Below are 26,138 nucleotides of genomic sequence, written 5' to 3' on the forward strand. Positions count from 1 at the left end.
ATCTAAGGAGGATATAATACCATTGGCAGGCCCAGCTTCTTAGTTACAAGTATGGTCCTTGGGCCTGGCTGGGGACATACAGACATCAGAACAGTTGATTTGACTAACACCTTTTGGAATTGCAGGAGATACAGGTCAAAATTCTCTAGCTTGTTTTAAAAGTGCAAATAAAACCATTTCTGACATTCATTAATCTGTGACATTTGAATGTTTCCTAGGAAGTACGTGGTGATATCTTGAAATAGGTTATACCAACATATCTAAGTAGTCTAAGTAGCACAATATCTCATTTTCTGAGTCTTCTCGGCACATAATACTTCAACGTGGTCTCTGAAATTTACTTTTTCTAACTTCAGTATGAAGCAAGAATTAAAGCAATATTGACTTACTGTTAAAAGAATGGGGTGCAGCATGCGAGTGACATACAGAAACAAGTCTACATGCAAATCCTAAAAGTTGCATGGTGGTGATGCTTTTTAAAAAACTAATTATTTCCTAATATGACTGTGGGATCCCTTCATTTTCTTTATGAACTAAAATATAAAACAATTGTGTAGGTCAAGCACAAAATTGAATAAAAGCCATATGCACATAAATCAATAAATCCCATTAAAGCAATGTCTATTCACATTTTGTCGTGTTTGACACCATTAAATGAATCTGTTAATCTATTAATTCCATCAATATGTAATACTCTGATATTATAAATAAGAGGGACTAATTGTGAACTAATTAATAGCAATCTTTTCCTGCTGGCATAATAATACGTTGTAATGTAAAATTTGACTTATAATCTTGCTATATTATAACATCAAGAACACAGGGGCTTGTTTATCTTAGGTAGCATATGGCCTTGAGAATTAATCTCTAACTGTGTGATTCTTAAAATTCATAAAAAAACCTTAAAATCAAAGTTAAGTATTTATCCATTTGCAATTTAAATTTAGGATGGAGGAAAACTATTGGTATCACTGCCAGTTGTGGTCATGTCTCACTGAACACAAGAACAAAACAACTACAAAAATATCTCTGGAAGGAATAAAACATGTTCTCTGGGTTCAACTGCAAGAACTTTTAAAATAATGTCCAACCAGTTTCCAGAATCCAGAGTCTTAAAGATCTGGCAATCCTTCTATAGCATTGTAGTAACCTGGGTAGACACCATAATGTACTGAGGATATGCTTTCACAACCAGAACAAGGGCAAGTTTCAAGGCTCCAAACCAGAAGCAAACTCATCAACTGATACTTTTGATACTAATTCTTTTGTAATGATTACTCTTAGACAAATTATGCAAATACTAGACAAATTTACTTTGAAATTCATTATGAGAATATTGTGATCAGAGCCCTGGAAAGCAGTTTTGATGAATTTCTCTGCAGATACATTAAAAATCTTTGTGGATTTAGAAACAGGACATAGATCTATTTTTAATCTTTTACTTTTATTTCATGCCACAAAATCTTCATTAAAGCATGCTGGGACTAGAGCTAGGTTTTTTATTTCACAATATCTCATTTCTTAAACATCAAGAAAATACCAAAACCACTATGATTCTGTCTTTAGTAAGATTCTTCTCCCTTGAGACAGTCTTATAAATCGCTTATATCTTTATATCCATTACAGAGATGAATATCTCTATTTGATCCTTCCAAATATTTTAGGGAATATTATACAGCACTGTCTACACAGCTGGATGAAATAAGGTGAGGCTTCCCCATACCAGTTGTTCTAGAAGGAAAACTCATAGAAGTGTGTAATAAAAGAGGGAAAGAAGAAATTTAATTAACAGTTCACAAGAACAGATATACTAAAAATGTTACAGAAAGACTCAGGTTGTAAATGAGAAGCTTTTCTAGAAAGGCATATGCTTTCTCTCTATTTGGAAGATTAATTACTATTTAAAAATGAACTATTTCACTGACATGAATAATGTAAAAATGAAGATAATTAGGAAAAGGTCATTAGAGAACTCTATAATTTATGACAAAATATTTCTTATCAAAGTGGAAACAATTTTACTTTTAAATCATAACTTTCTTAAGTCTTATGTCAGAAAATAATTCATATAATCACTGTAAAAGTATTTTCTTGTTATATTCTTATCACAAGTATTTTAAAACTTTAGCAACAAATATAAGGACAACTGACCAGAATAAATATAAAAGTAAAATGGCCTTGTGGGTTCCCTGGAAAGAGTATTGAACAAAATGAAATTTTTCCCATACATCTCACACAATTACAAGCATTATATTTTGCTTTAGATCTCCTACTTAATTTTTCTTATAAAAGTCTGGCACGTCCACTATACTGTCAGATTGCACTACAGTACACATTAACCTACTTTGCAAGTCGGGAAACATGTAAATGTATAGCCTTAACTACCACAGATTACAGTATAAATTATAGCCATTATTTAAGACCATACTGAACGGAACACAGAAGACCTAGGGAGTTTTAGAAGAAATTTATTTTCTTTTCTTTCAGTTGTTAATAGAATTATTTTTTTCATTCCTAAATCTAATCTAACATGAAATTCTGAAATGCAAAGGAGCACACATGGGATATCTTGCCAAACAAAGTATCTAAAATTTCTTTTGACATCCTTAAAGCTGCAGTATAAAAGTTCTTAAGCCTTGAACAAAATCAAGCTAAAGAATGCAGTAGAAATCTAGATATACAAACTGGTCAGCTTTTAAATTTTTTGCTTGCCTTGCACTGTGCCCTGTTAGATAAGCTAATCTAATTGTAGACAATTTATACAACTGTATCAAACGTTAAACTCACTAAGTCCAGCACTAGGGCCCATTTGACCCAATGAGTCAAGCAATGTGCAAACCAATAATGAAATTAACTTAATGAAAAATCTGCTGTAGTTTCTTGTTCATTTCACTATGTCCATTCCTGTTTGGGTTGCCCAATTTGTTAACTATTTAAGATTTTTTCCATTGTTATGAATGTTAAACTCACTAAGGTGATACATCCACAAGAAGTTTTAAGAACTGCCTAGCAAATGGAAAATAAAAATTCTATATTTTTTTAACTCTATGGTCATCAAAAAATAAGAATTCAGCAAAGAAAAAAATACATTAAAACCAGAAAAATATGCTACTTTGACTTATAATTATTTTAGAAAAAAATGATTGTTCTGATATATTATAGAAAGTAAACTGTAGGTACAAATGTAAACTCTACAGAAATATAATGTTCCATGTAAGTCCTCATGGGTAATGTCACCAAATCAGAATACAGGTAGACACCGTCGGGGGGGAGCAATTTTCTTGCAAATATAATCATTTCACTACTCACCTGTTGCCTACCTGTGGCATATGTAGATTTAGAACATATCATCACAAACATTACTTTAAAATATCTTAGCAAAAATTAGCTATGAGGCAAAAAGCATTAATTTCTGTACTCTGCCATTTCAACACATTTTCATTCTACACTCTATGTTTTGCATTATAAAATAATTTTTGAGAGGTTTTTCAGCTTTAATTTTTTGAACAGAATAGGGCTTCAATTACAAGTGAACATCAGTTGAGTGTTATAGAACAATATTCCCACCACTTACTTTAGTCATCTAGATCAAGCATCTCATTTAAGAGTAGTTCCCACAGGACTTAGAGAAAAGCAGCATCTTTAGGGAGGGGTTCAGAACTGCTAACTTGCACTGATGTTAATACCAGGAGATATTTATGAATATGCTCATCTTTTTCTTTTGAAATTGGCTGACTCTGTGATCCATTGTTCTTTTTTAATAACTTTAAAAATCAATGCTAAATTTCAGCGATACCACATCCTCTTGCAGATGATGAGACTATATTCTTTTTTTACCTAACTTGCTTAAATCACAGGCTTAATCAGAATGCCTATCTTCACATTTCTTCCTGGACAAAATGAGAAGACTATCATTCACAGTTTAGGGAGTTTAAATACTATCACTTGCAATTCTGTACTGAGCAAGGATGATACTCTTAATGGTTCTGTGGTGAGTTAAATTGACACTACCTAAAGTGCCATGACTACAACATTCCCTTTTTACAGCTGCACACTATTTTAAGGGCGAACACTAGAAACACAGGCCATAGTGCACTCCCCACAGGGCTCATATCCCAGTGGACATCAATGGTACAGGAACTGTTTAACCAGTGAGCTCATGAGCTGTGTTAATTGTAGTTCTGCTAAGAAAAACATTAAAAAACTGCATAACCTCCTCACTCCCCCAACACAGAACCACAGAAAAATTCCAGTTAAAAACTAACTCTGATTTAACAAAATACTAGATAAAGTCTTTCTACTTGAATACCTAACATTAAGGTTGACAAATCCAGTGAAGTAAACTAAAACCACTACTGAAGTGGCCTCAGTACATAGCACAGTTAACCATGATGAATAAAAGCCAAAATTGCAGGGTATGTTCTTCAGTATTATCAACATTTTCACACTGCTGCACTTAATAGGGAAAACCCTAACTATTAAAGTACTCCACCGAGCAAAGCAGTTACCAGTCACAACGCTCTACAAAGCTCAGTATGTTGCCTCCCACCATCTTAGCACTGAACAGTGTATGTATACATCATACTTTCTGACAGGACAGAGATTTATTTTTCACACTTTATTTTCATTCAGTTTAGGAAAGAGATTTAGTTACAGTACAGTTAAGAAATTGCTCTCACTTAACTGCTAACACCAATTTAAGCAAAGGTAGTATAGAGTTGACAAGTGCATCTTTAAGTCTGGAACAGCAAGAGGCTCATTCATAGCTACTTATGTTCGTGAAGTCACATATATATGAAGTGTATTTATTCATTATTTGATAAGATATGTGACCTCTTTACATCACCAGCTTGCCTCCCGTGTGGAGAAACTGACAGATTTTATTTTTATATAATTTAGTAATTTTTCCAAATGACAATCATGTTCTCAAAAATGGGGTTGAGGACTATTTTTTTGAGGTGACTCCAAAAAGGAGCCATGTTTTCTAATGGTAAGAAATCATTTTATGTGATCAACTGATAAACAAACAAACAAAAGAAAAACCACATAACTTTTAATACACAAAGACTTCAAATGTGACAAAGGCAACAAGTATTGGTTTCATATTGGCTAAGATTGCTGTGAGTTTAATCTACTGCCACTACTCTGAGAAGAAAGTCTGAAAGGAAAAGATAGTTAACATCTAGGAAGTAGAAGAGAATATTTGCAAGGAAACAGGCTATCCTATCACTACCTCCAACACAGATATATAGTAGCTATGGACCTTAGCTGTGGGAAGAAAATCATATCATTACTGAAAGTTTGTGACGTTAATAAGTACATGACTTTTCATTCCAGCACAGTAATGAGTTTGGCTCCCTGGATCATTTCTGAAGGTGTTTTTTACACATTCTGATTTTTTTTTCCCCAAAAGTAAACAATTACTTTCATCTTTAATTTTATTCAGTCCATGGTAGTAATTTGATTTCTCCCATATAGTTTTGATGATGTTATTTACTATATCAGTATTTTGCATTTAAAAGGCCAAGGAGGTTTCATTTACCCCAAATGTGTGATCTGTGGTTTGTCAGTTCAATCTCTTGTTGTCACCAAGTATATTTGACCATACTAAGTAGAAACAGAAGATATCCTCATACATACTTGGCAACATACCACTTGAAAAGTCCTGACTAGAGCTTTTAATCAAAGAAAAGTAAATTCTGGAATTCTTTCCAAAGGGAAGTTTTCCAATGTTTGCTACCTAATGTTGGAATTGAATAATGAGAAAAAAATGCATACAATCTCATTGCAACTGGTTTCGGTTACTGGTTATCTTTGCTGTGTTGATTTTGGTTTTTTGTTTGTTGCTTTGTTTGGTTTGGATTTTTTTTTCCCCCAACATCTTAACATACAGTGTGGTATTCCTTGGGTTAAATGCTAAAGTGCTATTGCTTTAAATAGGGCTGGACATGAACCAACAATTTGATTATTCTTCTATCTTACTATGGTTGTTTACAGTAAAGCCAGAAAAAAACCCTGAACACACCTAGCCTGACAATTTGGTATCACATTGAGAAACTTGTGACCATCCCTAGGAAAGTGAGCATTAGAGAGCTTGCTATGCTCTCAATGAACCCCAAAGGCAGGGCTGTAGAGGAGTGTGTGTGGGATTAATGCAACCCAGTATTACTCTCTTTCAACACAGGTATGGGCACAAACACACACACACACACACACACACACACACATTGACTCACATTCTCCATAAAATTTCTATTAGAATCTTGATAAAACTTTAAATTTTTAAAGTTATTTAATTTTGCTTTCCAACTTGAAACACTGTCATGTCTGCCAGCTCTCCTAGTAGGGATGCTCCAATATTGTTTTACCCTCATTACTAGAAAACTGTATCTAATTTCAAAGCTGAATTTGTCATAATTTCAAAGGTTTCACTGTCTTTTTATTGCATTCCTATTAGAAAAGGTCAGTCCAATTCTTAAGAAACATTCTGCTAGCCACTAATGACTTTTTGAAATGAAGTTAATAACTTATTTTATTATGTACTTGTTATATTGTTAGTGCTGCTTTGAAACTCAAAATTATTCTGTATTATTAGCTAATAACTCCTTGTACATGTCTAGCACTGGAAGAAAGAGAAAACAGGCTCAGTTGCTTGTTAAGACCAAGTGTTACTGTTTTTGTTACTTCCGATCATGAGAAGTGGTCATCTAGAAGCACACTTAAGGAAAATGATAATCATTTCATAGAATTAATTACTTTTGCTAGCAAACCTATTACAAATAGTCCTACAAAAACCTTGTCACTGTTGCAATGTGTACTGCAACTGGTGAATTCCCAGTAATATGAATGAAAGCAGGAGAAGATCCTAGGGATGAGGACTTCAGGTGAAGTGTCACCCACTGCAGTAGCTGGAAAAATATGACATGGAATATCACGGAAAAGTAGTAAGGACTACTTTCAACATCTTGGCTGGCAACAGGAAACAACCTTTATGATTGAAACCAACAGATCCAGAGTGCTGTATTTAGCAGGCAGATGCCATTTTTTCATGTGCTGCACAGGGCTGAAAGGCTGTTCTCCACAGTCCCATTCAGCTGAACCTTTGGCTGAAGGTAAACATTTAATATGTAGCTGAGAGACACGTTTGATTGTTCGTTCTAGTTATTATGCTAAGTTAGTTTCTATATAGACTCTATGACCTTGTTTACAGTGGCTACAGATGTTAACATTACTTTGGGGTTAAAAAAGAAAAGCAACATTCATCAAACAGAACAGGGTGATTGTTCTAGTAACCAAAGCGCTCTATTAAATATTAACTGTGCAAGTCTCTTTTAGTAATGTGACAGATGTACTGCCTGGCCACATATAGGACCTAACTGGAGGTGCTGAATGTAAAGATGAAGTTCCTGAACATGCTCACTAACAAATAACACAGTACACCACCTGCTGTTATTGCTAAAGACACCTGAAGCCAGGAAGTTACTTGGGGTCAGGGTTCTCTTCCTGTCACCCCGTGCTGGGACCTTTTTCCCTAGTGTGCCTGACCATGCTGAGCTTTCCCATAGCCAGGATGAGGAAATGACCTGATGAATTAGCATTCATGTCTATCCACAGTCTGGGCACTTCTCACTGACCCAACACACAGAAATGTTAACTTCTCCTCAGTCAAATCTTTCGCTGCTATTTTGGGATAGTTTTTTAGGATAGTGTATACATCACTTTAGCATGAAAGATTTTTCTTTTGTATCTACCATTGTTATGAGTATCTGTTCAGAAATATGCTTTCTCTCTGTGTTCCCTAATCACAAAAAAACTTGAAAGAGGTCATATCCTTAATGTGAGAAGTTAATGTGTTTTAGTGCAGAATTCCAGAGAGTAATGCAGATGCAGATGGGTTTAACTGCCTTTTGCAAGTGCCTATCTCTGTCTATTGACTATATAGGAAGGAAACTAATTATTTCCTAACTGTGATATTTCAGTTTAAACATATAAGTTAAATAAGATGAATCTGTGCCTGCATGGTTGCTCTTTTGTCCAGCTCTTTGTGACTGATTAACAGCAGATTTCTCCCTACTAGCAGGACTTTTAAAATATGCTTTCATAGCTTTATTAAAATAGTTTTACTACTAGCCCCTTATCTTTCTAGTAGCCCATAAAAGTAAACAGGCAGCCTGAAATCTCTAAGAACTAAAAAAATCAGACAAAACCTCAAGTAAAAGAGAATTACTTATTCCTTATTGTACTCTAATATAAATGCTAGGTATTACATCAGCGCTATATACATAGAGCATCCTTAGACTCAAATGTAGGAGTTTTGAAGTTAAAAGAGATTTAGTCTTTTTTTAACCAAGATCAAGAGGAGTGACCAAAAGCTTTAATCAAAACCATCATAAAACGATAATATTGATTGACATTTTGACTTCAGGTCAAGATGAGACTCCAGGAGTATAATGCTGGGACTGAATTCCAATGGCATGTCATCTTCCATATGATTCAAAAAATATGAAGTGAATTAGTAGAGGCATTATCTTATTGTGTAATTTTGAAATCAGTAGATATTTCTCTGTAAAGTCCCAGACAGAGTTGTAAAATCATTATGTTAACCAAAAAACATTGCTTCATCATATTTTTTTATAATTTTATGAGTAAAACACACATGATTTAGTATCATATCTCATGAAATAGAAGATGTTTTAAAAGCATCAGGCTGCAATAAGATGACTCTAAACAGTTTGTTGCGTTAAGACTTATCCACCAAAAAAGGTAGAACACAAAAATGAGGACAGATATGCAGGTTAAAGGTTCTCGAGATTTGTGGTGACAATAGAATGACTGGCATCTATCTTTCGGCGGGCATCACAATTTTTTTCTGAAGAAAAACTGGTTTGTCATTCCAGTTCTAAATTGGAAATAATATAAGTACCAGTTTCCTAGATTTAAGACTCATAAGAACTTGTTAGGAAGTAGGAACTTTTTGATGACCAAATCTAAGTGTATTTAACTGAGAAAGTATTTTAGATAGGAAATCAAAATATGTTGCAGTATACCACTGATACGAGTGGAAATGTTACAACAGTTATTTCATGAAATATCAAACATTATTTTAATTCTTGTATACATGACAATGTTGTTGTTCTGATTCTAAATATTGCTCACATTTTCTATTATCTTAGCCCTGAAAAGGTCTAGCACAGCAATTCCTTACCTGCTAAAAGAAAGGCATCTTGTGGTTGCCTAACATTTGGTATTCTGCAAGTTGAAGTACCACCTCTCAGCATGTAAGAATATAATTAAATAGCCCCATCAGGGCATAAAAATCTAAATAACTAATTCCAGAAATTCTTAAACATAGGGAAAAAAAACCCCACAGACATGCAAACAAGTATTCTTTCTTACCTCCATATTCAAAATGCCTTTTTTCATGCCTACAACTTTTCCCATCCTTTAGATCAAACATGCTTCAGGATTCTTGGAGCAGTAAATAATTTTTACCTTTCCATTATTCTTCTGGATTAACAATTATAGTAAGTACATAATCCAGCAGATGAATGTTTTTTTCCCTGATTCAACTAAGCACTGGATCCAGCAGTGAGGCTCTGGACAGCAATCTACCTTGGATTTCAGGACTGTAGCTACCTATTTTCTTGCTTTGCACTGTCTGCAAATGCAGTACTTCAGGATAGGCAATAGAAAGTTTAAGTGTGTTTTCAATTTTCACTTGGAAGACTGAGAGCGTGAAAGTCCCCAGGCACTAGTATTTATCTACAGCTCTGTCTCCCAACTTTTATGCTTAATTATCAAAGGTGATAAAGTTACATGGCCAGTGGAGGGCCAGGGAGTCGGGGGAATGCTGAATAATTGTATAGGTTTATCAGTGATAAGCGCTGGTAATTTATGTGTTCATTGTTCATTTGACAGAGAAACAACATTTCATATACTGTCCACTCTGAATTGGGAAGCCCACTGTCTAAAAAGGGAAAGAATAAAAACATGAAATAGTCTTGGCACTCAGAGTGGTATTCATATTTATATGGTTTGGTTAATGAGTTTATGAACCTTTGGCTATGAATTTTAATACTGGCACTGGCTGCTGTAACTCCAAAAGTCACATATTGAGCAGGTTTGAGATGCATTTTGGAAGCCTGTAAGTGCAAATGATAGAGATGATTCCTAAAAGCCTCCAAGTAGCCAGATTGAGAGGGATGGACATGATAAAAGGTAGAAAGAACCTCAAATCACTGCCAACTGTAGGTCAAAACTAGACAGAACACTTATGTTTGTTCCACATATGCTCTCTTACTTAAGAGTACTTTTTGTAAGTCTCCATTCATATCATATTCTATCAAACAACTAAAAAAACCAAAAAAAGTCATGCTGGTTCTAACTTTGAGAACCTTACTGAGGGATACAGAGAAAAGCCTAGTTTTAGGGAGGTTTTGCTTGCTAGTGAGAATATTTTAGGTAGAAAGAAATGAATGATACATAGAGATGAGGTTTAAGAACAAACATTTACCGACTTGATGCTATGAACAGTGACCGTGGGGTCTCAGAGGAACTGCCTCTACCTTGCAAAGACTTACTACTTTTATTATACCCATAATTTTATCGATGCCATGAATTATAAAGTTTTACAGAGAAAATGAGTTCACTTTGACCCGATTAACATGCGGTAGGTAATAATACAGAAGTAGATAAATGGGCAGGGGAACAAAAAGGTACATGGAATATGTGTTAGATTAAAACAAAATTAGAACTCTATAAATACCATTTACTCTATTACGCTATCTTTAGCATATATTTAAATTCTGAAGCATGTTTTCACAGGCAGCAATAATTATTAAAAGGAATTACAGGAGCCCTAATCTTAAGCTAGTTTTTTTCAAGTGTCTTGCGTCTGCAAATAAAAGCCACAGTCTTAATTTTTTTATTTACCATGAGTAATCTGGTGTCATTTAATTCTGTTTTAAAAACACTTTTCTTTCTGAAACCCAAAAAGATATACCTGTTTATCTCATGCTAAGCTTAGGGAGTGCTGTTTTAAAGTAATGTCTTTCAGCAATACTCAATTCAAGCTTCTCTGAGAAATCAGTACAAAAAAACCTTAGCAAGTCTAAACAAAGAAAAAGTTCTCTGCTTAACTGTTCCTTGTGTGAACCAAAATAATTAGCCTTTACTATACACATAAAAGCAGACTGTAAAGTGGAACTAGGACAGTAAAACCCGAGGAATAAACCCCCAGATTTAGTTCTGATGAACTTGGATTTAAGATGGGTGTCTCTGAACTAATTTTGGGTGTTATTGTAACCAAATCAGAAGCTATTCTGAATTTCAGATTAATAGTTCCCCCATGGTAATCTGTTCCCTTACAGCTTGATGGTTTCCTACAGGAAAGTTTCATAGAAGAAGAAAAATACCCCCAAAAATCGAAAACCCTCCAAAAAAACCTAAGTTTTTTTTCCAGCTTACAGTTCAGAAGTGAGCCAGTCTCTAGTTCTAAAATGACAGCTTAATTCTTCTTCATTTCCAATTTGGCTTGAAGAGCAGTACAACATCATAAGAAAAGAAGGAACATATTATCCACCTTTCATCTGTTAATTATCAAGATTTCATAAATGTGAAGTTTTTGAGAATTTAAGTGTGTAACTGTGAGCTGTACTCCCAGACCACAGTTTCCTCACACTAAAATAACTTAAGAGACATGATTCAGTCCCTAGTCTTGCATTCAGAAAATAATAATTTTTATCTCCAGTCAAATATTTTCCACATAGTTTAAGCACACTTCCATACATTCATGCATAAGCAAGATCCAAGATAAAAATGATATAAAAATGGGATCACGCAAACTAGAGAGGTCATCTATTTTCTCTTAGATGATTCCCTCACCACTGCAAAATCAATATAACACTGTAGTACTCTCTTCCAAACACTACCTACTGCTAAGAGTGATCCCATGATCTGACGATTTGATGGATAAGGAAGTACTGAATTTTAACAGAACCTAAACCAATTGAAATTGAATGAACTTCATCTTACTGGAAAACCATCAATATCTATTGCTCTATTGTTAAGAAGAGTGCATTCAGGCATCAAGCTAGGCTACCTTGAATTGCATCAGTTGTGGGAAAGAACTCTTAGTAGTTGCAAGCCTTCTAATCAGTGCTGTAATATAAAAACATCTCTAAATGCAAGATGGTGCAATTAAATGTGAAAGGTATGAACACAGTAAATTTCTAGTTACACTGACGACCTATTTAAAACTATTTTGAATCCAGTTTTGTTATATTTGGTTAATTTCAGCTCTTATAGCATTAAGTTTACTAATGGATAATTATTATTAATGAAATAATTACAAAATTATCTTTATGCATGAAAAAAAATTGTGTTATCACGTTACATTTGACAACACGTGAAAAAAAGCACTGAGGTTAAAAATTATATCTTACAGAAGTTAAATCTGCTGCAGCAATATGGATTAAACCTTTAAAAATCCTGAAGAATCACAAATTAAAAACAAAATATAAAAAGAGGAATGCTTTAGAAACCGTCATATATGAGTAACAAATTTACAGACTAGAGGAATAGTCGGTTTTAAATATGGTGCTAAATGACTGGCAAGAGTTTTAAAGATATTACATTACTTAAATAAAATACTTCTATATATACTGACTTTCAGTTTAACTTCCAAAGTAGTTATACATTTTAATGCTGTATTTGTCACCGCTAATGCTTTTAAGTCTTTGCAAGATGATATTTTAATGTATGTACCTAAAAAATTTCCCTCACAAACAGCTGAACCTCATTTCTGTATATGCAATTTTAGGATACAGAATTGCAAGCATGTTAAATGTGTCTCACAGATTTTGCAGCATATTGTTGTGTTGTACAGAGTTAGGTAAATCTATTTGAAGCAAACAGGTATTCTCTTTAACAGCAGTTGAGGTTAAAGAGATATTAACTATGTGAAACCAACTGCACTCTCAGGTACATTAATTTCACAGTATAATACTGTGCTGGTTTAAAAGTAAACCAGTGGGAGAAATGAATCTAGCTCAAGAGACATTACAAGTCAGTTACAATTTACTAAAAAGATTACAATAAATATAATGGTACAGAGAAAAACTGGTTTTAACCCACAAAGACAAATGTACAATCCCACACCCTGGGACAAGAACAAAACGATGTTTGTCAACCCCTGTGCTGACCATGTGGCCCCCCTCAGTGCAAAGTAAAAGGAAAGGAAACCCCTTGGTCCAGATGATGGTTGCAGCCCTGTTGAAATAACAATTACAGTCATGTCGAGAATGGTAGTCACAGTCTTGTTGGAGTTTCTGGTCCTGCTGTGGATCGGATGAGTGGTCCCAAACCCCCAAGATTATATGTGCTCAGGTTGGAATGTCCAGTACCTCCCCCAGGACAGGGAGTCTCACAATGGGTGATTTAACTCTGTGAGTCATGGAATATTTTTGGAACCTTTGATGGTCTAGGTGTTGCAGCTGCCTATTATGCCAGTCCAGTATACCCCATTAGCAGAGATGACCCCTCAGACTAGGTGTGAAGGTGCTAATGCCTCCCCAGAGGGGAGTTATCCCAGCTGTTATCACAGTTATTAGTGTGAAGACAAAGAAACACCCCTCTCAGGGTCTCTTTAACACCCAGCTTGTAGCCCGAGGTGTCAGGTGTGCCCTGGGCAGCTGCTGCAAATGATCCATTATTAACAGTCCATCAGAAATTACATAGGGAGTGTAGAATACATAGTTTTGGTTATACTCACATAGTGATAAACTGGTCCCAGTCTCTGTTACTAGGACAAATGCCTTCTGCCAGACATTGACTTTTATTTCTTAAAGATTTCAAGATAGAAGATATAATTCTTAAGAAGAAATTCTAGATTTAAACTTCTGAAATGTTTTTGAATTTTACATCAGAGTATTTTGAATTCGTAGTAATAAAAAATTAAATTTCAATTAAAAAAAATTACATTAATAGTTGCTGGTTGTAAGGCACCCCTACTAGAATCACCAAAATACAAATATTACCAAAACTGACAATGTGGCTGACAATCCAACACAAATAAAAAAAAATAAAGTCCGAAAATAATGGATTTAGATGATATAAGATAATGAAGATATATGAGTAATACCAGATTAGATCAGACTGTTTCATGTATGCATTCAAAGCATGAATGTCTATATGCACAGGCACTTTCCATTACTAAATTCCTGTGTCCAATATCACAGTATTATTACAAAAGTCTTATTTCATTAGTGTTTATTAAATTTTATCTTGAGATGACACAAAACCAATAAGTTTTGTAAGAGAAAGGATAGCTTAGCAACTGTTGAGAGGCATTATAAGGAACAACATTAAGAAAACAGGGCAGTCAAAATAGATTGATTGGAGACAATATGCTATCAAATCACAAAAATTCTCATATGAGAAGCTTTAATGATTATCAGTTAACTCATTTTATTACTTGCAAAAGTTAAGGCAACTAAGGAATGTTACGTGAAAAACTTGCATAAGAGATGCTTTTACTGCACATGTAATAGTTGTCATTGTCTTTTCAAATGAGATATGCAGCTGTCCTCTCTTTAAATCATTATTCAGATTTAGGTACAAATGAATGGTATATGGACATCACTTGTAAATATCTGAATCTAAATTTTTACAGTTTCACCACTCAGTGTAGAGACCAGAAAAGCTGACTTTAATCACATCCCCATCTACTCTTAAGCCACAGTATGGTCTGAGAAATGCTGATTGGCCTTGACAAACTGCACCTGGGCTAAGCTTCTCTTATTAGAAACACTGTCTATTCCCAGGAACTAGTGTTGTCTAATGAGCACCTGTTTTTTAATGAGCAGCTTTGGAAACTTTTCTTGCATGAATAACAACCCAAGTGGAATAATATTTCTGTTGCTGAAACTTCAAAGACAGTTACCGAGTTGAATTATGGCCAGGATGGAAAATTACTATGACTAAAACACACACTCTTGCAACCCTATAAACAGTGATATTAAGTGACACCCCTCGAGCTCTCAATTAGGAGGGGTTGGTGTGTACTAAAGTCTCTAACAACCCTACAAACAACGGTCCAAAGTAAGATCGTTTTGAGCTTTCAGTTCCCAGAAGACAAGGGGCTAATGTGTGTCTCAAACACCAATAACTAGATGGCTGTGAAGCCAAACAAAGACTTAGTAAAAACTGACAAGAATTGTTGGTAATAACTAAGGACTACTGGTATTAAAACAACATGCAAAAGATCAAGATTTGGTTGGAGAAGGGGGGTCAGGTGGGGATAGGGCAGCACTTTTCCATGGGAAAGAGCCACAATAAAGTACAGTGCAAGCACAGAAATGTTTGGAAGGAAGTGGGTATAGACTATTAGGTAGGATTGGGACCACCAAAGATCCCCAAAGTTCTCCAATTCATTTACAGAAAGGCCTAGATGAACAGACTGTGGATGATAACTAATTAGCATAGAAAGCAAGAAACTTGTCCCTGGGGCAGAGAAACCTGTTACCGGGGCAGAGAAACCTGTTCATAAAAAGGTACCCCTTTAGGCTCAGGTAGTCCCCCTGGACACCTCATCAGCTGAACTAACACATGTGTGTTGCCACTTATCAGCTGGATTTCTGCTGAAACCAGGATTGGCATCCCATCAGCTGGATTGATGCTGGAGTGGTGGCTGGTGACCTCTTTTTCCCCTCTCTTTTTTCCTTTCTTTAATTCATCTCTCCCTTTTTAATCAACCCCTTTCATTTCTCTTTTCCCTTCACCCTAGCAGTTTATCCAAAACCCACTGCCGTGTGCCTATATAGTAGGTCAGGGACTAACATACCAATTTCAATACCAAGTGTGGAATTTTGTGTAATTTACTAATAAAACTCTCTGATTGTTTACAGACCCTCTAACTTTTGTTGTTCCTTTTGACCAATGAACATTTTCAAATCTTAAGTGCTTCCTTCCCCTTAAGATTGGGTTGTTACACTCAGGTAAATGGATTTCATAATGATGTTGATCTTCTCTGGCGTGGGTTTACATCTTCCTATTTCTGTTTGTGGTTAAGAGCCTTGAAATGATAAACAGAGTTTTCTTGGTTTTGTTTTGATTTACCTGAAAGACAGCCAGTGAGTGACAGAAACAGCAACAGTTTCCATGACAACCACATCCTTGGTCACAAAGGTCTTCTGTCCCTCTTTGAGCAGTTGTTAGCAATGCTGATGTTTCTTCATTAAAGCTTAGCCTAGTGGGAAAAGACAAGTCCTTGTTAGGAAAATTAAAAATATCTCTCAATAATACGACAGAAAATTCAAGAGACAAACCTGGTCCTAATGCAATTAAAAGTTCTAGTTCCAAAGATCTCTCTGTGGACAGGGACAGTTATCCTGACAGATACTCAGAGGGATCTTTTTCCAGTAGTTACCTGTGTTAATAGCTCAAATGTCTGTGGCAGTGCTTTGGAGATATATATATATATGTTTATATGGATATCATCCTAAAGCTACATCCATATTGAAGCCTTGAATTCCCAAAAAGGCAAGCTTACAAGATAATACACATATTTTTTACAGCAAAAGTATACAAAGCACATAATTTGGCGTGGATTCCTATTTTCCTGAAAGCAATATGTTGATGCTTGGTATAAAGTGTTTCAAAAACCCCAAGTGGAAGTGTGGTTGAGATGAGTGGACGGTGAGGTGAATTGAGAATTCACTGAAGGGCAGTGTTCTAATCAGCAGTGCAGAATCCAGCTAGAGGTCTGTAGCTTGTGGTGTTCCCTAGGGGTCAGTGTTGGGTCCAGTATTGTTCAACTTACTAATCAGTTACCTGGATGCAGGGACAGAGTGTGCCCCCAGCAAGCTTGCTGATGATACAGAACTGGGAGGAGTGGCCAATAGCCCAGACATCTTTACAACCCTTCAGAAGGACCTCAATAGATTGCAGAGATAGGCAGAGAAGAACCATCTGAAGTTCAACAAAGGTAAATGCAGGGTCCTGCACTTGAGCAAGAATAACCCCACAGAGGCGGGAGGCTGACCTGCAGGAGAAGGGAAGGTCCTTCTCCTGCAGAGAAGGACCTGGGGGTCCTGGTGGACAACAAGTTGTCCATGAGTCAGTATTGTGCCCTTATGGCCAGGAAGGCATATGGTATCCTGGGTTGCATTAGGAAAAACATTGCCAGCAGGTCCAGGGAGGTGATCCTGCCCCTAAGTTTAGCCCTAATGAGGTTGCATTTGGAGTACTGTGTCCCATGCTGGACTCCCCAGTCCAAGACAGACAAGGAAGTACTGGAGAGGGTTCAGTAGAAGGCTGAAAACATAATTAGGGGACTGGAGCATCTCTCTTATGAGGAAAGGCTGAGAGAGGTGACAGAGCACTGGAACAGGCTGCCCAGAAAGGTTGTGGAATCTCCTTCTCTGGAGATATCCAAAATCCTCCTAGACACAGTCCTGTGCAACCTGTTCCAGGTGAACCTGCTTTGGAAGAAACTTTGAACTAGATATTTCGACTTCCCTTCCAACCTCAACCATTCTGCTATTCTGTGATTCTTCTCATGAAAGCAATATGTTGATATTTGGTATACAGCATTTTAAAAAGCCCCCCCCCCAAAATAATAATTTTTTTAGGAAAATTCAGGCATTTTTACTGCTTGCAAATTGGGTTGAAATAAATTCCAGTTTCTTCAATTTTACTCATTGTGCAAAGAATGTATCAATACATTTGAAACAATCACCACTTACATAGAAGAGATTTTTCATACTTATCTCCTTCTACCACTCCTCAGATTTTTGTTTCCTATCTGTCCCATGACTGGTACATACATGTTGGTACATTACATCTTCTTAGGTATCACTTCAACAATGTCAGTAGCTTTAACATGATGGAACTTGAGAGTTTTTACATTCAAATAACTGAAAAATCAGTCCAACATATGGCAAGTTTTAGCTGGTTTATGTATGAACTTGAGTGTACTTCTGGTCTTTGACTAGAAAAACATCAAGTTGCAAACATAGTTTCCTACACTTAATTAGTCATATCTGTTCAGTAAGTTTTTGATATCCTCTCATTGGAGCCCAAGAAATCTTCTGTATGTAGAGGCTGTGATCCACAGCAATCCCATGGGACAGAACAATGAGACAAAGGAGAATTTGCTTTGATCCCTTATCAGATCCATTTTGGGGATAATAAGATTCTTTCAGATTAGTTTAGTTACATGCCACAATTGCTGTTTCAGGGATCCTATTCTTTATGTTAGAACCGTCACAGCATGAGTACAGAGACAAAACTCAACACAGCTGAAAAAAAAAGTCATAATGTAATAGTAGGTTCCTACCAGATTATTCCATTTCAACTACTTTCTGATAATCTCTAGTTGTAAGCAGTTTTGATAGTCTTTTCTTCATATATAGAGAGACACACACAGTGTGAGAACAAGATGACAACATCTGTTTAGGTAGCTGGTAATTACTCCCGCAACAATCTAAAGGTTTAGCTTGTCAGCTTTCATTTAAAGAGCACAGCAGCTATGGTTTTCAACATAGATAAAAAAAAAGACATGTAGGGTTGTGCTTCCTTTCAGGTAACTCAGACCACAGAAACATTAATATAAGAAACATTGAAAGAGAACATAACAATGTGGTAGTCAACTGACTTTCCACATAGTGACTGTAGCTCATCTAAACCTCCACAGGAAACATCCTCAGTTAATTATTTATGTCTGCTGCCTTTGTTTTTCACTTCAGTGATAATATGCTTTTCAGTTTCTGTGTTCCTTTGGTTGGTGAATTATCTCATTCAGCATTCTTTGCTGGCCAGGCCTTTGGGAAATAAGAATTTTCATTAATATTTAAATTTTTCCCTTATGGCCCTATCTGTTAAAGAGAGTAAAACACAGATTCCTTCCCCCCTTTTCCCTTCCCTGCAACTTTATTACTCTTTCTTCTTCCTATTTTCCTCACTTCTCTTCAGCTACTTTTATAATGCTGTAACACAGAAATTATTTTAACTTAGTGATTTATCTGTTGCATGAACAGGGGGAAATATACCAAGTTTCCAGCATTAAAGTGTGACATTATTATTGTTGTTGTTATTATTAGGTATTATTGTGCCTATTGGATTAGACTATTAAAAAAATAATATTAAAGGTTATGATTGGTAAACCAGGAACACGATGAAACCTAACTGGAGTCAAACAGTAGGAACATCAAAATAAAAGATGCCCGTATATATATTTCTCTTTGCATTCTTGAAACATGATGATTTTAGGCTTTCTATGAAAAAGAATATTTTTTTATTGAACATTTCATTAAAGACAACAGAGTTATGGCAGGTGGTGCTAGATAAGGAGTCAATAGCTAAATATCTATAACAGCTTTTACACGACAATCCTTAACTCTGATCTACCTAACTTGATCCTATCAATGTAATGCAAATTTCAAACCTGTTACACAAGTATATTAAAATGTAAAGCAGAGTGCAATGATAGGGAAATGCTCTGATTTATGTTATGAATGTGGGACACTGATCTTCCTGTTTGGATATTCATTGTGTAAATATGGTGGCTTATCTCAGTAGAAGAATTATTAGCAAAACAAGGAAGGGGAAATATGTCACTTCATAGCTTTTAAAAAATCTACCTAGAAATCTTGATTATAATCATAGTGAGAGGATTTTGGACCTTTGCTTATTTTTTCCATATTTCTTGTTTCTTCAAGGGTACTTGGAAAACACTTTACTAGCCACATGGATAAATGGAATGCATAACAACATGGTAGAGTTATTGAACATCTAAGAATGGAGGAGTACAGTTCATACAAAGATATTGATACTGCATTTATGGGCTACCATGTAGCATGTGGAATAATGACATAGGTGCTTTGAAGAAAATAAAAGGGTAAGAGGATGAAAATGTTATATTTAGTAAGCATAGGCTTATAATATAGTCCAATTTCTGCTCTAGATTAAATGAAGGAATGTATTCCTAGTTTTACTATCAGTGCTTGTCATCTGATCTTTTAGATGATTAGGCTCTCGCCTTTAGATAGACTTCAGCAATTGAAGAATTCCTTTATGAGTGTAGCAAAAAGATCAAAGCTGTATTAAATTCATTGAGAGAAGCATCTTCTTTCTTATTAAAAAAAATTAAAAAAAGAAAGGGTGTTATTATTTTAAAAAAAGTTAATGAATATTCTCTTCAATCTTATAAGAAAGATCTCCCACCTAAAACTTGCCTATTTTGTAAGTAGTTTAAGGGCATATACACCAGTAGTATTCAGTTATTCTTGGTTGGAAAATCTTGTTAATTTTCTGTTTCGTTTTTTTTTCCTCACCCCTGACTATCCCAGAATGAGGAATCTTAAGAACGTAAAACAGAATATACACTCACTTACTAATGCAAAAGAATACATCTGAAGATACTGCTGAAAAGGACTTAAAAATCATTTCAACTGAACAGTTTTTATTTTTCCCCCAAATATAAATTTGGATCTCATAAGAATCGAACTGGTTTCTTTGGAACACTTTCTTGGCTTTACTGATAATTCAGTGCAAGAAAAAAAATTAAGTCATCCAGAATATCCTGTATTCTTTTATATAATAGCATGATTGACAAAGTTCTACAGTCTAGTTTTTAAATTAAGGGTGGAACATCTACCATTTATTGATTTTTTTCCTGTCCTGTTGTAAATTCTGGTTTCTGTATAATACATGCAGTTTCTGTAAACTTCTTTTTTCATAATATTGAAGAGATGAATTTTCTCTCATGACAATTTGTAAAAAACAGTGATCTAAAATACATTCGATGTGTATAATGTGCAGCAAATAATTTATCTAACTTCTTTTTCGGTACAGATAATTAGAAGGTGAGATTTTCAATTTCCAAATGGTACTACCCATGGTCCTTTGTTTTCCCAAGAATTTCTGCCAAATTAATTTTGTAATTTGTTTTAATTCTGTGTGTTAATTGTAGAAAACTTATTAAAGCACTCACCATTCAGTATGTTTTAATGAATTGCTTTGGCTAGTAGTGACAGGGTGGCTACTTTCTCATGCTTCTGATTCCTAGTAGAATTTATGAATATTGAGAGTACGAGTACTAATGAATGTTGCCAACATTAATGCGCTAGAGGCTTGAACTAGATTTAGTAAAACTATGGTCTTTCTAAGCATAATAATAGCATCTACTATCATTAGTGTTTGTTTTCTGGCACTTATAATAAATTTAAATGCAACTGAAAAGATTTTTTGGTTTTTTTTAATTAAAAAACTTATGAAGTGAAGCCTTTAGCATAGATACCGCAATATTGATAACAAAGTGCTTTCTTCCATTACCACTACCTCATTTCCCTTTTCCACCATATGCATATTTATCCATTTATCTGTACCAACATGAAAAGATTGCTTGCTCAAATCCACATCCTCTGTCAAAGCAATGTAACAAGTTTTTGTCTCTACAACTACACTGCTCAGAGGGAAGTGTGTGACTTGTCACAAAAAAAAATAGTTTTCTCTATAATATTTCTTTTTCCTATATCAATATATTAGAGAAAATATCAAATTATTTCATTTTCCCTTTCTCTTCAGGAAAGGAGCATGCTCACAGGTAATGAAGGAATAAAAACAGTGATAAGGTTTACATGGACCTGGAAAAGCAGGAACTGAAGAGAGTTAAGAAATTGAGCTATTGCCACCCATACATCCAAATAGAAAGAAAAAGAATAGCATATCATATGAAGAACAAATACACTTATATAATTTTAGATAGTATTCTAGGAAATACTTTTCTTTACATTGAGTAAGTGGAGGACATTGGCCTAAGGTGCAGTGAAACTGCTAATAATATTCCTTACTTAAGGTGGTAAACACATGAAATCAATAGTTGCAACAAGCTAAGTATCACTGACTTGGCTTTCTATAAAAGATTTGTTATACTCTTGGAAAAAGACAGACATCTAACTGAAGCTCCAGTTTAAAGTACTGAAATAAAGCCTTCTAATCAACACTGAAGTCTCTGTCCCTCCCTGCACAGCCTTTACTTCAATCAGGGCTTGGAAGATGTGAATGGAATTGCCACAGACAGCAATTCAGCCTGTCTTGCCTGCTCCTATGAGTATCAGACATGGAAATGCTCAGTCCATGGAGAATTAGAGGCTTTAGAAAACCAGAAGCTCAGATATTTCAAAGTTCATCATGAACAGAGGAAGCAGCTTGGCTGGAAATTTTTAAAAAGAGCTTGTCTGTTGAGAGCTCCCTGATGATATATTTACATATAAAATTAACTATTAGGCCATGATTATTACAGACACTGGTTATAGAGAATATAAATAACCTTGATTGTGTTCATGTCCCTGCTTGCTTTCAATAAGGAATTAATTTGCTCAGTCCACAGTCTTTTTGACAATACTATTTACAAAACGGCTTATATTTAATAAAAAAATTAAGTTAATATTTTACAAAAGTCATACCATAGACACTTTTACAATAAAGTGTTAGTGGAATTTATTATAGGACAAATGAAAGTGAAATTATATTAAGTCAATGTAAACAGTAAGGCGTCTTGTAGGATTGATTATCACCCCAAGAAAAAATAATTTATTTTCAAGTTTTAATAATTGTCTAAAATATTGTAAAGAAAATTTAATAAAGGAGAAGTTTTAGCAGTTCAATAAAACAATTTCTGAATTGTTTTATGAACACCTAATTTACTAACAATTTTAATATTCTGCAGTGGAACCTTTGCTTGTCAGACTCCTCCTGGCAAGCAACCAAGACTTACAATATCTAAGTTAATATTTAAAAGGTTGATTGTGGTTTGTCTGGATTTTTTTTTGTTTGGTTGTTGTTGTTGTTGTGTTTTGGTTTGTTTTTTTTTTAATTTGTGACACTAATAAAGCTTTCAAAGACACCAGTCTAGTTCTAGGAGGAAACATAAATGCTACTCTACAAATCAGTCAAATTGACTAATTCTGAAATAATGGTCAATCACAATTTCTATACTGGTGGATGAACTACTGCTCTGAAAAACAAAGAAAAATATTTGGTTGCAAACACTTAGTATTTCGAAATGCCTATGAGTCCAAGAGATTCTGAATTATTCAGATGAATTAAAGCTGTTTGGAAGACTGTGTACAGTACCCATAAAATAAGATAATATTATATTTATATTGTATTAAATATTGATTATTTTCAATAGTGTTTGAATACATTTGCACATACATATTCAAAATAGAGGGTTTGGATGTAAGCTGTAGAATGTCTCTCTTTTCAACTTTTCAGACAATTAACTGCTTTTTCATATTACCTCTTTTAACCGAATGAATAAGTATAGTGGAGATTAAAAAATCACTTGACCAAGAAGGCTTGTTTTATGCTAAATTATTTCAGGGATCATTCAATGTTACCTGCTATAGGTGCTAGATCCTGTTAGGCATTTTTATTGTAAATCAGACACTAAACCTTCAATAGTGTGGTGCTGCTATTTGACAAAATTCACTTGAATAAAGCGCAAAAACCCTAGAGTACTGCTTAGGCAATCAAGTGATTTGGGATATACCTTGAGGTACTGGTGTTACTTGCAGGCACTGAGGCAGCTTCACTGCTGCTCCCACTACTAGGTGTGGTCATGTTATCTGGTGAACAAATATCTGTTGGATGAGGCCTTTTGAGAAGGAAAGCAGTGGAATTAATTCTGTTGTTTTTTTTCCCCATCTATTTCCCAATCAGAATGACAGTTTCTAAAATTCAGCTCACATTTCAGAGAACAAGCAGTTGCTGGGGATAAAGCAGTATAAAAAGCTTTGCTCTCTCACTTAGGTATGTGAATATGTGCTGAAACACAGATTCACCTTAGCAGTGTGATTTTCCAATTTCTTAAAGCCTGGACTGGGGATAACATAGACTTTCTCACAAGTACCATAGTTAAGCTGTTTGGTTTCTTGTATGATCTTTATGAACAGTCATTCCTTAAAGTCCCATAAGCTGCCATTACACACACTTCAATTTTTTTTTTTAGTTCTGTCAATATTATTCACATGTAATAGGAAAAAAGGATAAAGAGGAAAATCATGTATAATTGGACACTTTAGAAATTAGTTATTTAAGCTCTCTTTTTAGTAAATGAAGAGGAATAGAAAACCAGAAGGAAAATTAATTCAAAACATTTTTGACAACTGTTTTGGAGTGAGATGAACAACCTTATTCTTTTTGCTAACTGTGATGGAAATCTGATTGCAACAGAAGCCTAGACAGCTATTCTAAATTATTCAATTAAGTTTCAGATAGCTTAAGCTGAGTGATAGCAGTTCTCACTTGTTTTTTCAAGTGTACATGAAAGTTTCGACAAGCTGTGAAAAATTAAACTGGTCATTTAACTACTAAGCTCAGTGATATTGCAATAAAATCCACCTGCATCTGTGATGGACATTTCTCAGTATTTTGCTTTAATTATTCAGGAAATATAATCAAGTACTTAATAATAACTCCTACAGATGCCCTCAGATAACTTGAGAAGTTCAGGGAGAAACGACTGTAGAATTGTGGGTCATGCTTGTGACCTGTCCTCAACCTGCATTGTTTTTATTAGACTTGATTTATTTGCAACAAAAAAATTGCAGGGAAAAAGGCATATTCTCATGCTACTCTTTTCAGGCCTGCCTGTTTATTTCTAAATTCCTCTGGGAGATCGTAAGATGGGCCAGTGTAATCACCTCTGGAAATGGGCTTTTCTCTACCAAGCAGACGGTTTAAGGACAATGATAAGAACAGCAAGGTACCACTGTTATTTTGTCTCTCAGCTGTACTTGGTAGAACTATCTCTAATGGTTAAGAGAAGTAGCTCATCTTGGCCTCTCTTTTGCGGCAGCCAACTACTGCCAAGAGGGAAGATGACTGCAGTTAAATACGTATCCTTGACTGCCACTTGCATCTGGTATTATATCAGCCAATATAAATAGTCATAGCTTAAATCTTTCACTTAATGTAACCACCAGACTAATAATATTATGCCTTTTAATAACATACACCAGCATCTCCACTCATCTCCCTGCAGACGGTGTGTACTGCTCTAAAGTAGTGGCCACAATCTCTCTGTGGACCTTTAAATTCTGTGCTCACTTCCAAACAAATCAGGTCTGGCATAACAGGGTATATTGTGCACCAGGGTGTTCAATACTACACTTGAAAAGGATCCATAAATTTTCTGTGCCTAAGATGTGAGATCCTATTCACTATACAAGGCAGGTGCAGGGCAGGCTCCCAAAAGTGTGTTAAAGAAAAGCAAGATCCTTCAATACCCTGCTTACCTCCTGCCTATGGGCCTTATATGATGCTGCCAGCCTGTCAGAAGGATGTTCATCCAAAAAGGATGTAGGCTACATGCAGTGAGTGGAAGAGGCTGTTTCATGTGTAGAGTGGATGGGAGACAAAAAGAGAGGTTAATGTGCTAAAAGATCGTACATGAACAATCCGTTGGTGCGTATGTGGTACAAGTCTACCTCAGTGCCAATCCACAAATTAGAAAAATGACAGTTCTATAAAAAAACTTGTCTTGACATCTAATTTGCAAGTCCTGTATTAGTCATTGTGGGAAATTTCACATTAGTTCAGCCCCCAGGTTTAGGTAGTAAGACCAATTTTAGTCAAATATTTTATTTTAACATGATAAATAATGAAAGAAATACAAAATTTTTAGCTAAAAATTCCGTCTAATCATAGAATCCTAGAATCACAGATGCATTAAGGTTGGAAAACATTTTGGTTCCCAGAGAAGTTGTGGATGCCCCATTCCTTGAAGTGTTCAAGACCAGGTTGGATGAGCCTCTGAGAAATGTCATCTAGTGAAATGTGTCTCCGCTCACGGCAGGGGGGTTGGAACTAAATGATCTTTAAGGTCCCTTCCAGCCCAAAACTTTCTATGATTCTGTGATTCCAGGAAAAATCCTTTAAGGTCATTGAGTCCAACCACAAACCTACTACCAGGTCCCTATCCCTAAAGACCAAATGTACATGTCTTCTAAATACCACCAGGAATGGTGACCGCTTCCTTCAGCATCCTGTTCTGAGAAAAAAACACCTTTCTGATTTTCAAATATGAGCTGTCTTTCTGTAATTTTTGTACTGTTTTTTGAGAAATGATAAAG

At 35.2% G+C, this 26,138-nt stretch overlaps 1 protein-coding gene across 6 annotated transcripts in view; it reads right to left on the reverse strand.

Moving 5' to 3' along the window:
• The window catches only part of CNTN5 (contactin 5), a 613,743-nt gene that overhangs the window by 303,089 nt on the left and 284,516 nt on the right, over positions 1-26,138 (reverse strand). For all 6 annotated transcript variants that reach the window (XM_027640131.1, XM_027640209.1, XM_027640294.1 and 3 more), the window contains one exon: positions 16,117-16,246. In XM_027640131.1, the coding sequence (XP_027495932.1) occupies positions 16,117-16,171 (55 nt within the window). In that variant the 5' untranslated portion in view covers positions 16,172-16,246. The remainder of the gene's footprint in view (positions 1-16,116; positions 16,247-26,138) is intronic.

Source organism: Corapipo altera, unplaced genomic scaffold (assembly GCF_003945725.1).
Source record: "Corapipo altera isolate COAL_440 unplaced genomic scaffold, ASM394572v1 0, whole genome shotgun sequence".
Classification (NCBI taxonomy): Eukaryota; Metazoa; Chordata; class Aves; order Passeriformes; family Pipridae; genus Corapipo; species Corapipo altera.